The sequence below is a fragment of the Mesoplodon mirus genome (assembly GCF_964341445.2).
Source record: "Mesoplodon mirus genome assembly, chromosome: 12".
Taxonomy (NCBI): Eukaryota; Metazoa; Chordata; class Mammalia; order Artiodactyla; family Ziphiidae; genus Mesoplodon; species Mesoplodon mirus.
Genome location: NC_138988.1, coordinates 44,006,153 through 44,018,986, shown reverse-complemented (window position 1 = coordinate 44,018,986; position 12,834 = coordinate 44,006,153). Strand labels below are relative to the sequence as shown.

General features: G+C 40.6%; 2 protein-coding genes across 2 annotated transcripts in view; one reads left to right on the top strand and one right to left on the bottom strand.

The window, feature by feature from the left end:
• Positions 1 to 1,715, bottom strand: part of MYRIP (myosin VIIA and Rab interacting protein) — a 180,780-nt gene extending 179,065 nt beyond the window's left edge. The window contains exon 1 of the mRNA XM_082638168.1: positions 1,578 to 1,715. Coding sequence (XP_082494294.1) covers positions 1,578 to 1,687 — 110 coding nt within the window. The 5' untranslated portion in view covers positions 1,688 to 1,715. The remainder of the gene's footprint in view (positions 1 to 1,577) is intronic.
• The window catches only part of LOC309813350 (uncharacterized protein), a 439,697-nt gene that overhangs the window by 295,952 nt on the left and 130,911 nt on the right, over positions 1 to 12,834 (top strand). The gene's annotated exons all lie outside the window — the stretch shown is intronic.

The following is a 12,834-nucleotide window of genomic DNA, read 5'->3' as shown; positions in this document are numbered from 1 at the left end:
TTGAGTAGGTCCCATTTATTTATTTTTGTTTTTATTTCTATTGCCTTGGGAGACTGACCTAAGAAAACATTGGTATGATTTATGTCAGAGAATGTTTTGCCTATGATCTCTTCTAGGAGTTTTATGCTATCATGTCTTATGTTTAAGTCTTTAAGCCATTTTGAGTTTATTTTTGTGCACGGTGAGAGGGTGTATTCTTACTTCATTGATTTACATGAGGCTGTCCAACTTTCCCAGCACCATTTACTGAAGAGACTTTTTCCCATTGTATATTCTTGCCTCCTTTGTTGCAGATTAATTGACCGTAGGTGTGTGGGTTTATTTCTGGGCTCTCTATTCTGTTCCACTGATCCATATATCTTTTTTTGTGGCACATGGTTTTTAAATCAAATAACTACTTAATTAACAGATTTCTTGTCTTCCATCTAATAAGCACATATTAAATATATACAATATGGGAAAAAAACATGGTGGAAATAAAGTAAATTACACTAGAGTACTTACAAGTAAGGGAGGTAAATATTCTACAGAAACAGAAAGTCTGAGAAACTCCAAGGGCAAAGGAAAACAACCCATGTCAATTTTAAGCAGAGTAGGAAAGAGCATGGTTACAGCTGAAATGGGGCACCACCCTGGAGGACTGGAGGCAGGAGGATCATAGAGAAGGTTACTACAATGACTGGGATGAAAAGTCACGAAAGCTGGACTGGGATAGGGCTGGAAGAGATGCTGAGGAGGCAGAAATAACAGGGCCTGGCCCTGCCCTGTGTGGGGACCAAGTCAGGGGAGGAATTATAAAGACTGAGGTTTTGAGCTCAGTGGCTAAGGAAGGAGACATGACAAACCTGTGGAATCCCAAGGGAAAACAGGTTTATGGAGGAGGGGAGCTCACGATGACTTGCCATCAGGTTCTAACACACAAACCCCAACACATGACCGCATTTCCATCACTCTGACTTCTTCCAAATTTAGGCAGCAACAGTACTTCCAAGAACATCCCACAAGGAAATACCAACTGCAGAGGAGTCACAAGGCCCCCCTCTCTGGGTCTCAGCTTTTCCCTCTATAAAATGAGGAGGGTGATGCTGAGCCAGGTAACCCCATCCCAGCCTGGTGGTCACTTTCCTTGTACCAGGTCCTCAGAGCTCTCTTCCTGCACCATGGTAGCTGAGAGCTCTAACAGAAGATTGTACAGCTATGAATCTAATTCTCCCATTTATATAACACTTTGGTTATTCTTCAGTAGTACCTGCCGACAAGAAAATTAAAGCCAGGAGCAAGCTCGAAACAGCCACCGTCAGCACGAACTCCATCCATTCTAGAGCTAATAATTTACAGGGTGAGCAGCTGAACACAAACTTGACTGCGAGTGTGAACAGTCTCATTTCTGAGCTGACATCGTGATGCCCAGTGTTGAAGCTGGCCAGCCTGACTACAAAGGGAAGGACATTCTTCTGTGTGTTTACATGACATAAAGACTTTGAGCATAGGGCTGGCAGCAAGGAACACTCAGGAAGCCTGTTTCACTTGTCCACATATGGTTCACTGTACCCAGGTGGGAAATAGAAGAATCTCACCTGAGCCGCTCTTCCTCTTTTTTTCGGAGATTGAAGTCTCGCTGAACCACCTGGAGAACATGCTCTGTTTCATCATCGGTCAGACCAGACAGGTCCAGCTTCCTCCCCATGATTTAACACCAAACACAGACAATGGAACGAGACCTGAGAAATCAAAGGAGAGACCACAAATTGAGGGCAAGATAAAAGTTCTCCATGGATAAAACCAACCAATGTTGTTATTAAACAAAATTAGACACAGTGTTTACATAAGATAGTATCCTGCTCTGCTCTCATACTCAGCAAACATTTACAGACAACTTCAGCAAGACTGTGGAGAAAAAGAGAAGGTAACTAGTCATCAACGGTGTCATTTATCCCAACTCTTAAATTAGAAAAAAATAGATAAATTATTCTTTTCAATAGAATGAAGCATACATGAGACCTGGTGTGGATTTCCACAAAACACCAAAAGACGATATCTAAAACTTCTAAAGTTCTATGGTTTGAAGTTTCAAATTTTAAATATCACACATAATTGTAAGATAAAATAAATCATACTTTAAAAAAATCATAGGGGAATTCCCTGGTGGTCCAGTGGTTAAGATTCCGAGCTTTCACTGCTGGGGGCCCGGGTTCAATCCCTGGTCTGGGAACTAAGATCCCGCAAACCGCGTGGTCAGGCCAAATAAATAAATTAAAATGTAAAAAAAAATCCTATATATACTATATCCCTTGAAGTTTTTTTTTTTTTTTTTTTTTTTTTTTTTTTTTTTTGTGGTACGCGGGCCTCTCACCGCCGTGGCCTCTCCCGTTGCGGAGCACAGCCTCCGGACGCGCAGGCTCAGCGGCCATGGCTCACGGGCCCAGCCGCTCCGCAGCATGTGGGATCCCCCTGGACCGGGGCACGAACCCGTGTTCCCTGCATCGGCAGGTGGACTCTCAACCACTGCGCCACCAGGAAAGCCCCTCCCTTGAAGTTTTTATCACATGGCTATGAAATATAAACTAGAAATCAATAAACTCTCCTCTGCGAAAAAAAATACATATATAGTAAAATAATCTTTTTAGACATTTTCTCAGAACTAGAAAATATGATATTTCAAAGACCCACCTCCCAGCGGTGCATACCTAAAAATTATGGGAAACTATTTTTTTTTTGTGGTACGCAGGCCTCTCACTGTTGTGGCCTCTCCGGTTGCGGAGCATAGGCTCCGGACGCGCAGGCTCAGCGGCCACGGCTCACGGGCCCAGCAGCTCCGCGGCATGTGGGATCCTCCTGGACCGGGGCACGAACCCGTGTCCCCTGCATCGGCAGGCGGACTCTCAACCACTGCGCCACCAGGGAAGCCCAGAAACTATTTTTTTAAAAAATCATTTTTAATGAATGGCTGCACCCAGGGATGAATCAAATACATAATTCCAAAAAACTACCCAGAACTGAAGGGCAGCACAAACATAAATGTAAACATTCTCAACAAAATATTAGTGGAACCAGTGCAGCAAGATTTCAAAAGCATTATTATATAACATGACCAAGTGAGTTTTATCTAAGCAATGCAACGTTGTTTCAGCATTCAAAAATCAATCAGAGTAATCTGCCACATTAACAGAATAAAAGGGAAAAATCATCTGATCATTTCAATAGATACAGAAAAAGCATTTGACAAACTTCCATGCCCATTCATGATAGAAACCCTCTGAAAACTAAGACTAGAAGATACTTCCTCAATCGTATAAAAGGCATTAAAAAATAAAAACAACAAAAACCTACAATTAACATCACATTCAATGATGAAAGACTGTTTCCCCCTAAGATCAGGCGAAAGGCAAGAATGACCACCCTTACAACCTCTACTTAATACTGAATGTCTTTATTATAAAGCTACAGTAATCGAGGCAGAGTGGTATTGGCATATAGGTAGGTGTATTAATCGGCTAGGGCTGCTGTAACAGCACCACAGACTAGGTGGCTTAAATAACATAAATGTATTTTCTCACAGTCTTGAAGGCTAGAAGTCTGAGATCAAGATGTCGGCAGAGTTGACTTCTCCTGAAGCCTCTCTCCGTGGCTTATAGATGGCCATCTTCTCCATGTGTCTTCACATGGTCTTCCCTCTGTGCACATCTATGTCTGAATTTTTCCTTCTTATAAGGACACCAATTATATTGGATTAGGGTCCACTCTAACACTCATTCATTTCAACTTAATTGCCTCTTTAAATGTCCTATCTTCCAAACACAGTCACAATCTGAGTTACTGGGGTTAGGACTCCAACATATGAATTTGGCAGGGGACACAACTCAACCTGTAACACTTCACCCTTTGCTCCCCCAGATATCTTGTCCTTCTTACATGTAAATTACATTCACCCCATCCCAACAGCCACCACAGTGCCAACCTATTGCAGCATCAACTCGAAGTCCAAATTCTCATCTCATTATTATCTAAATTAGGTATAGGTGAGACTTGAGGTATGATTCATCCTGAGGCAAAATTCGTTTCCCATTGTGAACCTGTGAAACCAGACAAGTTACCAGTTACCAAAATAGAACAGTGAAGCAGGCATGGGATAGGCATTCCATTCTAGCTGGGACAAATTGGAAAGGAGAAAGAAGTCTTAGGTCTCAAGCAAGTATGAAAGCAGGGCAAATTCCATTAGATTTTTTTTATTAAGTTATACTTGACATACAGTACTGTATTAGTTTCAGGTGTACCCCATAGTGATTCGATATTTTTACACATTATGAAATAATCACCACAATGAGTCCAGTTACCTTCGTTACCATACAAAGTTGTTACAGTATTATTAACCATGTTCTCTATGTGTACTTTTTTCCATGCATAATCTCTGATTTGTTTATCTTTTAATAATTATTATCCCTGTGTGTACTTTACATCCCCGTGACTAATTTATTTTATAATTGGATGTTTGTACCTCTTCTTCCCTTCACCTATTTCATCTGTTCCCCTGACCCCCTCTTCTCCAGCAACCACCAGTTTGTTCTCTGTATTTATGAGTCTGTTTCTGTTTTGTTTTGTTTGTTTAAGGCTCAAGGATAATCCTCTTGGGCTCCATGCTCTGTCCTCTGAGCCCGCCAGGGTGGCTGTCCCACCCCCTTGGCCCTGGGTGTAGCCACAGCAGCTTGGCCCACCCTTGGTAACTGAGGAGGGACAGCCCCATCCCCCAGGTCATGGTGACAGTGGCACCCCTGCAGACCTCTGATTTGTCTTCAGGATCATTCTTCCCTTTTCCTGAAGGATAATGCATGTTTGTAGCCAAATAGCTCTACTGGCCCATCCTGTAGACTCTCAGAAATCCAGCAGCCTTCCCTCATTTGTCCTGTCTCTGCTTAGTCTAAACTGGCAGTGTTTCTGTTGATATAAATTCTCAAAAACTTTGTCAGCTTCCCATGCAGTTCACAGGGACCAAGCCATCAGACAAGAGGTTCTCTACAGATCTGTCCTGAATAACTGTGTCTCTATTCCCGGCTTCTGCTGCAATGTTTGACTGGATCCGTGAGCCACACTCAAATCTCTTTAGCAAATGGTTGTCCAGCCACACCCCTGTTGCTCTCTACAGACAGACTTTCTCATTTTTGCAATATGGATAGATAGAATTTTCCAAATCTGCAAGTTCTGGTTCCTTTAGTGTGACAATTCCTTCTTCAATTTACCTTTCTTGTCTCACACCTTATTATAACAGCAAGGACAAACCAGTCTTTAATACTTATTTTAGAATTCTTCTCAGCTAAATATCCAACCTCATCATCACTTACAATTCTGCTTTCCACAAGACACTAGAACACAATTCAACCAAGTTCTCTGCCGCTTTATAACAAGGAACAGCTTTCCTTCAGTTTCCAATAACATCTTCCTCATTTCCATCTGAGACCAGTACTTCTAAGATTCATTTCTACCAACATTCTGTTCATGATGATATGTGCATTCTCTAACATGAGAGAAGCTTTCTCTGCAGCTCTCCTCTTTTCTTTCTTATTTTATTTTGCTTTTTGGCCACACCGCCCCGCATGTAGGATCTTAGTTCCCCCACCAGGGATCGAACCTGCGCCCCCTGCAGTGGAAGTGCAGAGTCTTAACCACTGGACCACCAGGGAAGTCCTTCCGTTTTTCTTCCTGAGACCTCACTGTAATCACCTTTAACATCCATATTTCTACCAAGAGTCTCCTCAAGGCAACCTAGGCTTTTTTTAACATACACCTCAAAACTCTTCCACCCTCTACCCTTAGCCAGTTCCAAAGTCATTTCCACATTTTTATACAGAGGAAGAAACAGAGGTGGCAAATACACATATAAATAGATGCTTAATGTCATTGGTAGCTAGAGAATTGCAATTAAAACCATATTTCACACCCACCAAAATCATCTTTATCAAGTGTTGACAGGAAGTGGGACAATTTTGATAGAGTGAGTAAAAATTGGTACAATCTCTTTATAACACAATTAGGCATCATTTTCAAAGTTGAAGATACATGTACCTTATGAATTACATTTCTGCCACACCTAGGTGTATTCCTCAGATATAACCTTGCACATATGCACCAACAGATAGGAATCGGGTTGAATCATAGGAAATAAATAGGAGCCTATAAAAATGCTTATTTCACATAGTTCAACCTAACAGAAGAACATTAGTAACAGTCACATTCAAAATAGCAAAAAATAAAATAAAACAAATAAGTAAAACCTGTAAACCACCCCAAACATCCATAAGCAGAAAGAAGGATAAACAAATATTGTATACTTGTTTCATACCAATGGAATACTCCAGTGCAATGAAAAAAGAACATTCTGAAGGTATATTCCACATAGATGAATCTTAAAAACATGCTGTTGAGATAGAGAAGCCACATATATATGCATGTACAGCATATAAACAGTATGACTCCTTTTATATAAAGTTCAAAAACACAGAAAGTGAAGAATACATATATTTTTAGGAATAAATGTGATAAAACTATACAGAACAAAATGGGATCTCTGTGGAGGAGAGAAAAGATTTGGCTAGGGATAATCACATTATGGGTGGGGAGAGTGCCTACAGCACCTGCTGGTCTGAGGGAGTGAATTAGAAATAAGGTCCCACCCCTAGGCTGCTCAGGAGAGGGGAAGCTTCATAGCTGCCATCTTCTAGTCTCCCAATGAGCAGGGAGAAACAGATTAGAGGGCACAGGGAAAATGCAGACCGACTTCTTCCTTTAAAACACCCCATTAAAGGTGATAATGGCACTTTGGAGTTTCCCAGAAGGTGACATGTCTGCCCCCTTCATTTCACTTCACTGGCTTTTGGTTCCTGAGAATTCCAAATGAGATTCTAAGATGCCCAGTTAGTACAAGACAGAAGTGACAGCTCTGATCATATCAAATCTAAAAAGAACAATCAGGACTCAAGAGGGGTAAGTGGTTTCTGTAAAGAAATAAGTAAAGTAGCTGTAAATGGATAAGACAGAGAATAATGAGAAACCCTTTTTGGGAAATGGTAAAAGCTTCTTCCCTTTTCTACAGGAAACACAATTAGATTCCCTGCACAAGAGAAAGAGCATCGTTAGGGCTGGAAAAGCCTCAATGTCCATGAGTCAAAGGTCATGAAAGTATGACTCTTTCATTGCCCAAAGGGAAGTGATTTTCCAGACACAAAACCAGTTCAGATGCTCTGACTTCCAGAACCGTGCTCCTGCCCCTGGATTTCTCTGGTTTATACTCAACTAAGATGGTAGCAGAAAGAATACATTTTAAAATTTAGTAATGAGAAAATTAATAAACTTCAAGATTTAATTATATCACCATTTCCCTAATGTGTGTTTCTCAGGTCACTGTTCCCACAAGCGATCTGAGAAAGGAGAGCTCTGTGATGAAATAAAGGTGAGAAATGCCTCAAACTGTATTGCCCTCTGAGGGATACACAGTGCATATAAGCTTATCAGAACCTCTAAGAAGTCTGTCACTAAAGAACCAGTCTGATTTTGTTTATCCCTGTAGTTCTCAAATGCATTTGTCTGCAGATACCTCTTTCTTTAATAACAGCTACCTCTTAACATCCAAAGAAATGACTATTTGGGAATTTTTGCCGTAAGTCCATCCCACGATGACAAATTCCAGTAGCTACTCTAATATAATTACTGAATTGATGTAGCTGGGGTTTTTATGTAATTATCATAAGAAACTACAGAGTTATATGAGCTTTAGAAGAAGCTGATGACTTAAAAAGGAAAGCAAATGGAAACAAATTTAAAGATAGAAAACCAAAATAAAGGTAGAATTGTCTATACTATTCTTGGCTAGAACAACTAGAGAAAGGATACAGATACTTCTGTAGGAAACTAGTAAGCACAACCTTGCAAATGAAAAAAAACAGACATTCCAAGAATATGAAATACATACATAATGGGAGGTTCATACACAAGCAACATTCTAGAAAGGAACCTAGAACAGATGGGTCAAGGACAAATGCATGCATGGGATCTTTACAGGTCCACAGTGTGTGTGTGTGTGTGTGTGTGTGTGTGTGTGTGTGTGTGTGGTGGTGGTGGTGATGATGATGATGATGATGCACCTAATACAAAGAGAGAAGTACAGAGATTAACTTGGACTATCCAAAGTCCTAAAAGTAATAAAGGGTAAATACTGCTAGGGCTTCTCTCTTTGATCATGGCTAGATCTTGACTAGAACTGAAAAGAAATTTCTTATTCCTACAAAGTAATCAAAATGTTAGGGCTATCCCATTTAAGGCACTTGTTATCAGGGGGTAAAAAAGGAAAAGAGGGCTTCCCTGGTGGCGCAGTGGTTGAGAGTCCGCCTGCCGATGCAGGGGACGCGGGTTCGTGCCCCGGTCCGGGAAGATCCCACATGCCGCGGAGCGGCTGGGCCCGTGAGCCATGGCTGCTGGGCCTGCGCGTCCGGAGCCTGTGCTCCGCAACGGGAGAGGCCACAGCAGTGAGAAGCCCACGTAATGCAAAAAAAAAAAAAAAAAAAAGGAAAAGAACTTGCCTGGGAAGGAAAGAAAAAAGCACAAATGGTCCGATATGTACTTTCACTGTGACTTTCTTTGGAGCAAGTGGTGCTTGGGCTGTAAGACTCACTGATCTTCATTCCTTCACCTTCAAGGGTGTTATTCCTGCCATGAACAGCCCATTCTCTGAGACTCATTCTTTACCTGAACACAGGAATGGCCCAGAGGAGACATGGTCACACCACCAGGGCACAGCTGATTGGACCAGGGTTGTCACCTGACCCATACTGGATGTCAGATTCTATCTCCTGGGAATGATATCAACAGGAGTGAGAAAACGGAATTGAAGAATACTGAATAAATTGTGGTGGATAACTTCCCAAATTTGATGAAAAGTGTTAATCTGCTCATCCAAGAAGCTCAACAAACTCTAGGTAGGATAAATTCAAAGAATGCACATCTAGACACATCATAGTCAAATGGTCAAAAGCCAAAGAAAATACAGAATCTTGAAAGTAAAACAGAAAATGACTCATCACACATGAGGGATCCTCAGTAAGGTCAACTGCTGACTTCTTATCAGGAATCTTGGAGGCCAGAAGGTATTGAGATGATATATTCAAAGAACTGAAAGGAAAAGACTATTATCCAAAAATTCTATATCCAGAAAAGTATCCTTCAAAAATAAAGGATAGGGGCCTCCCTGGTGGCGCAGTGGTTGAGAGTCCGCCTGCCGATGCAGGGGATGCGGGTTCGTGCCCCGGTCTGGGAGGATCCCATATGCCGCGGAGCGGCTGGGCCCGTGAGCCGTGGCCGCTGGGCCTGCGTGTCCGGAGCCTGTGCTCCGCAACGGGAGGAGCCACAACAGTGAGAGGCCCGCATACAGCAAAAAAAAAAAAAAAAAAAAAAGGAAAAAAAAAAAAAAAATAAAGGATAGGGCTTCCCTGGTGGCGCAGTGGTTGGGAGTCCGCCTGCCGATGCAGGGGATGCGGGTTTGTGCTCCGGTCTGGGAGGATCCCACGTGCCGCGGAGCGGCTGGGCCCGTGGGCCATGGCCGCTGAGCCTGCGCATCCGGAGCCTGTGCTCCGCAGTGGGAGAGGCCACGGCAGTGAGAGGCCTGCATACCGCAAAAAAAAAAAAAAAAAAAAAAAAGAAGGATAAATTAAGACAATTAAGGCATTCCAGATAAGCAAAAACAGAGAGACTTTATCACTAGCAGACCTGCCTTACAAGAAATACTAAAGGAAGTCTTTGTAGCAAAGACTGACAGAATTAAAGGAAGAAATGGACAATTCAGCAATAATCATTAGAGATTTCGATATCTACCTTCAATAATAGATAGAACAACTAGCAAAACATCAGCAAGGATATAGAAGATTTAAGCCATATTATAAGCCACCTATATCTAACGGACATCTACAAAACACTCTACATGATGGTACAACATATATTCTTCTCGAGTGTACATGGAATATTCTCCAGATAGACCATATATTAGGCTGTAAAATAAATCTCAATACATTTAAAGGAGTTGAGTAATATAAAATCTGTTCTCTAACTACAATGGAAGAAAATTAGAAATTAATAACAGAAAGAAATCTGGGACATTCACTTGTATATGGAAATTAAACAATGTACTCTAAATAACCAAAGGGTCAAGAGAAATAAGAAAATACCTTGAGATAAATAAAAATGAAAACACATGTACCAAAACTTATGGGATGCAACTAAACCAGTGCTTAGGGGTAAATTTATAGCTATAAACACCTATATTAAAAAGGAAGCATCACAAATCAATAACCTCACCTTCTACCTTGAGACTAAAAAAAAAAAAAAAAGCAAACTGAACCCAAGTAAGCAGAAGGAAGGAAATAATAAAGACAAATCGATGGAATAGAAAAACAATAGAGAGAAATCAGCAGAACCCAAAGTTAGTTCTTTGAAAAGATCAACAAAATTGACAAACCTTTGGCAAGGCTGACCAAGAAAAAAACCAAAAGATTCAAATTACTAAAATCAGGAATGAAAGAGGGCCATCACTATTGACTTTACAGAAATAAAAAGAATTTTAAAGGAATACTGTGAATAGTTGTATGCCAGAAAATTAGATAACCTAGATGAAATGAAAAAAATCCTAGAAAAACACGTACAAAAACTGACTCAAGACAAAATCCTGAATAGATCTATAACTAGTAAAGATATTGAATTAGTAATCAAAAACTTCCACAAAGAAAAGCGAAGGGCTAGGTGGCTTCACTGGTGAATTTTATCAAATATTTAAAGAAAAATTAACACCAGTCCTTCACAAACTCTTCCCCAAAAAATAGAATAGGAGGAAATGCTTCTTAACCCATTTTAAGAAGCCAGTATTATCCTGATACCAAAAACAGACAAGGATATCACAATAAAATAAAACTATAAACCAATATCCCTTACGAATATAGATGAAAAAATCCTCAACAAAATATTAGCAAACAAAATCCAGCAACATACAAAAAAGGATTATGTACACCATAACAAAGTGGGATTTATGCCAGGAATGCAAGGTTGGTTAAACATGTGAAAATCAATGAATATGATATAGCATATTAATAGAATAAAGGACAAAGATCACATAATCTTAATTAATACAGAAAAACATTTGATAGAATCCAATACTCTTTCTGATATAAATACTTAACAAACTAGGAATAGAAGGGAGCTTTCTTGAATTGATTAAGGCTGTCTACAAAAAACTCACAGCCAACAACATGCTCAATGTGAATGAATAGATGCTTTCCCCCCAAATGTCATGAACACAACAAGATTGTCACTTTTACCATTTCTATTCAGTATTGTACTGGAGGTTCTAGCCAGGGCAATAGGCAGGAAAAAGAACTAAAAAGCATCTAAATTGGGAAGGAAAAATTGGGATTATCTATATTCAGAGAGAACATTCATCTCATATATAGAAAATTCTAAGGAATACACATACATGAAACCAATTAAAACCAGAAAACTGAGATCAGCAAGGTTGCAAGATACAAGATCAGTATACACAATCATATTTCTATACACTATAAATGAACACTTCAAAAAATGAAATTAAGAAAACAATTCTATTTACAATAGCATCAAAAAAATAAAATACTTATGAGTAATTTTATCACAAGAAGCTTAAGACTTGTACACTAAACACAGGAAACACATCGCATGGATTGGAAGACAATGTTAAGATAGCAGAACTTTCAAAATTGATTTACAGATTCAACACAATTCTTATCAAAATCCCAGCTTCTTTTTTTGCAAGAACTGACAAGCTGATCCAAAAATTCATATGGAAATGTAAGGGCCAAGAGAATCCAATACAATCTTGATTGCTAAATGAATGAAAAAATTTAAAAAGTAATTCCCTCTGGCCCCAGGGACACTCTGGCCTATGAATGGCTGTCCCCAGGCATACTCTGCAGACTAAAATTCTACAAGGGACCCTTGCAGAAAAAGGGTCAAATCTGCAGAAAAGCCAGATCAGCTCCAAGCCTAACTGCACAGGGAACCTATGGCTTCCTATAGTCTGGATGCCATCACCCTGAGACTGCCAGGCATCAGCTCTTATAGCCCCTGTGACCTCCATCTGAACCACTGACCCTCCTGATACCTCATGGAGGCTCCAAGCTCATGGTATTTGAGGCAAAACTTCCTTCCCCATTAAACAGAAGTGATACTATGATTTTATCTCTGGCAAATGAGAGCAGCTCTAGAAGTTGAAAATTGGTGGGGAGATCTCATTATCTCTATCCATTTGAGAGTTGATGGCATTTTCTACCTATTAGATCCTGGTGGAAACTTCTTCAGAAGTAAGGATGGTAAAAGTGGGGGAGCCACTGCCACAGCCTCTGCTGGCAACAGGTATTGGGAGATATTTCAGATGGTATTAGATGGGCACACACACACCCTGAGCACAGAGTGGAAGGAGTTAGCAGGAGGAGGGGGGTGGAAGGGAAATAAAATTGGAGACTAAACCAGTCGTTCTCAACTGAGCACCATATTGCCTCCGAGGAGATAATCAGCAATATCTGGGGAAATTTTTGGTTGTTTCTAATAGGGGTGTGCTACTGGCATCTAGGGGGTAGAGGCCAGGGGTTGCTACTAAACATCCTATGATGCACAGGACAGCTCCCTGCAACAAAGAATTATCTGGTCCAAAATGTCAATAATGCCAAGGTTGAGAAAACCTGGTCTAAACTGAAAGCTACATAGCTGTCAGCCTCTTACTATGTGCTTCCCAGTAGCCCGAGGTATGCCCAGCAGAGTTCACAAAGGGGC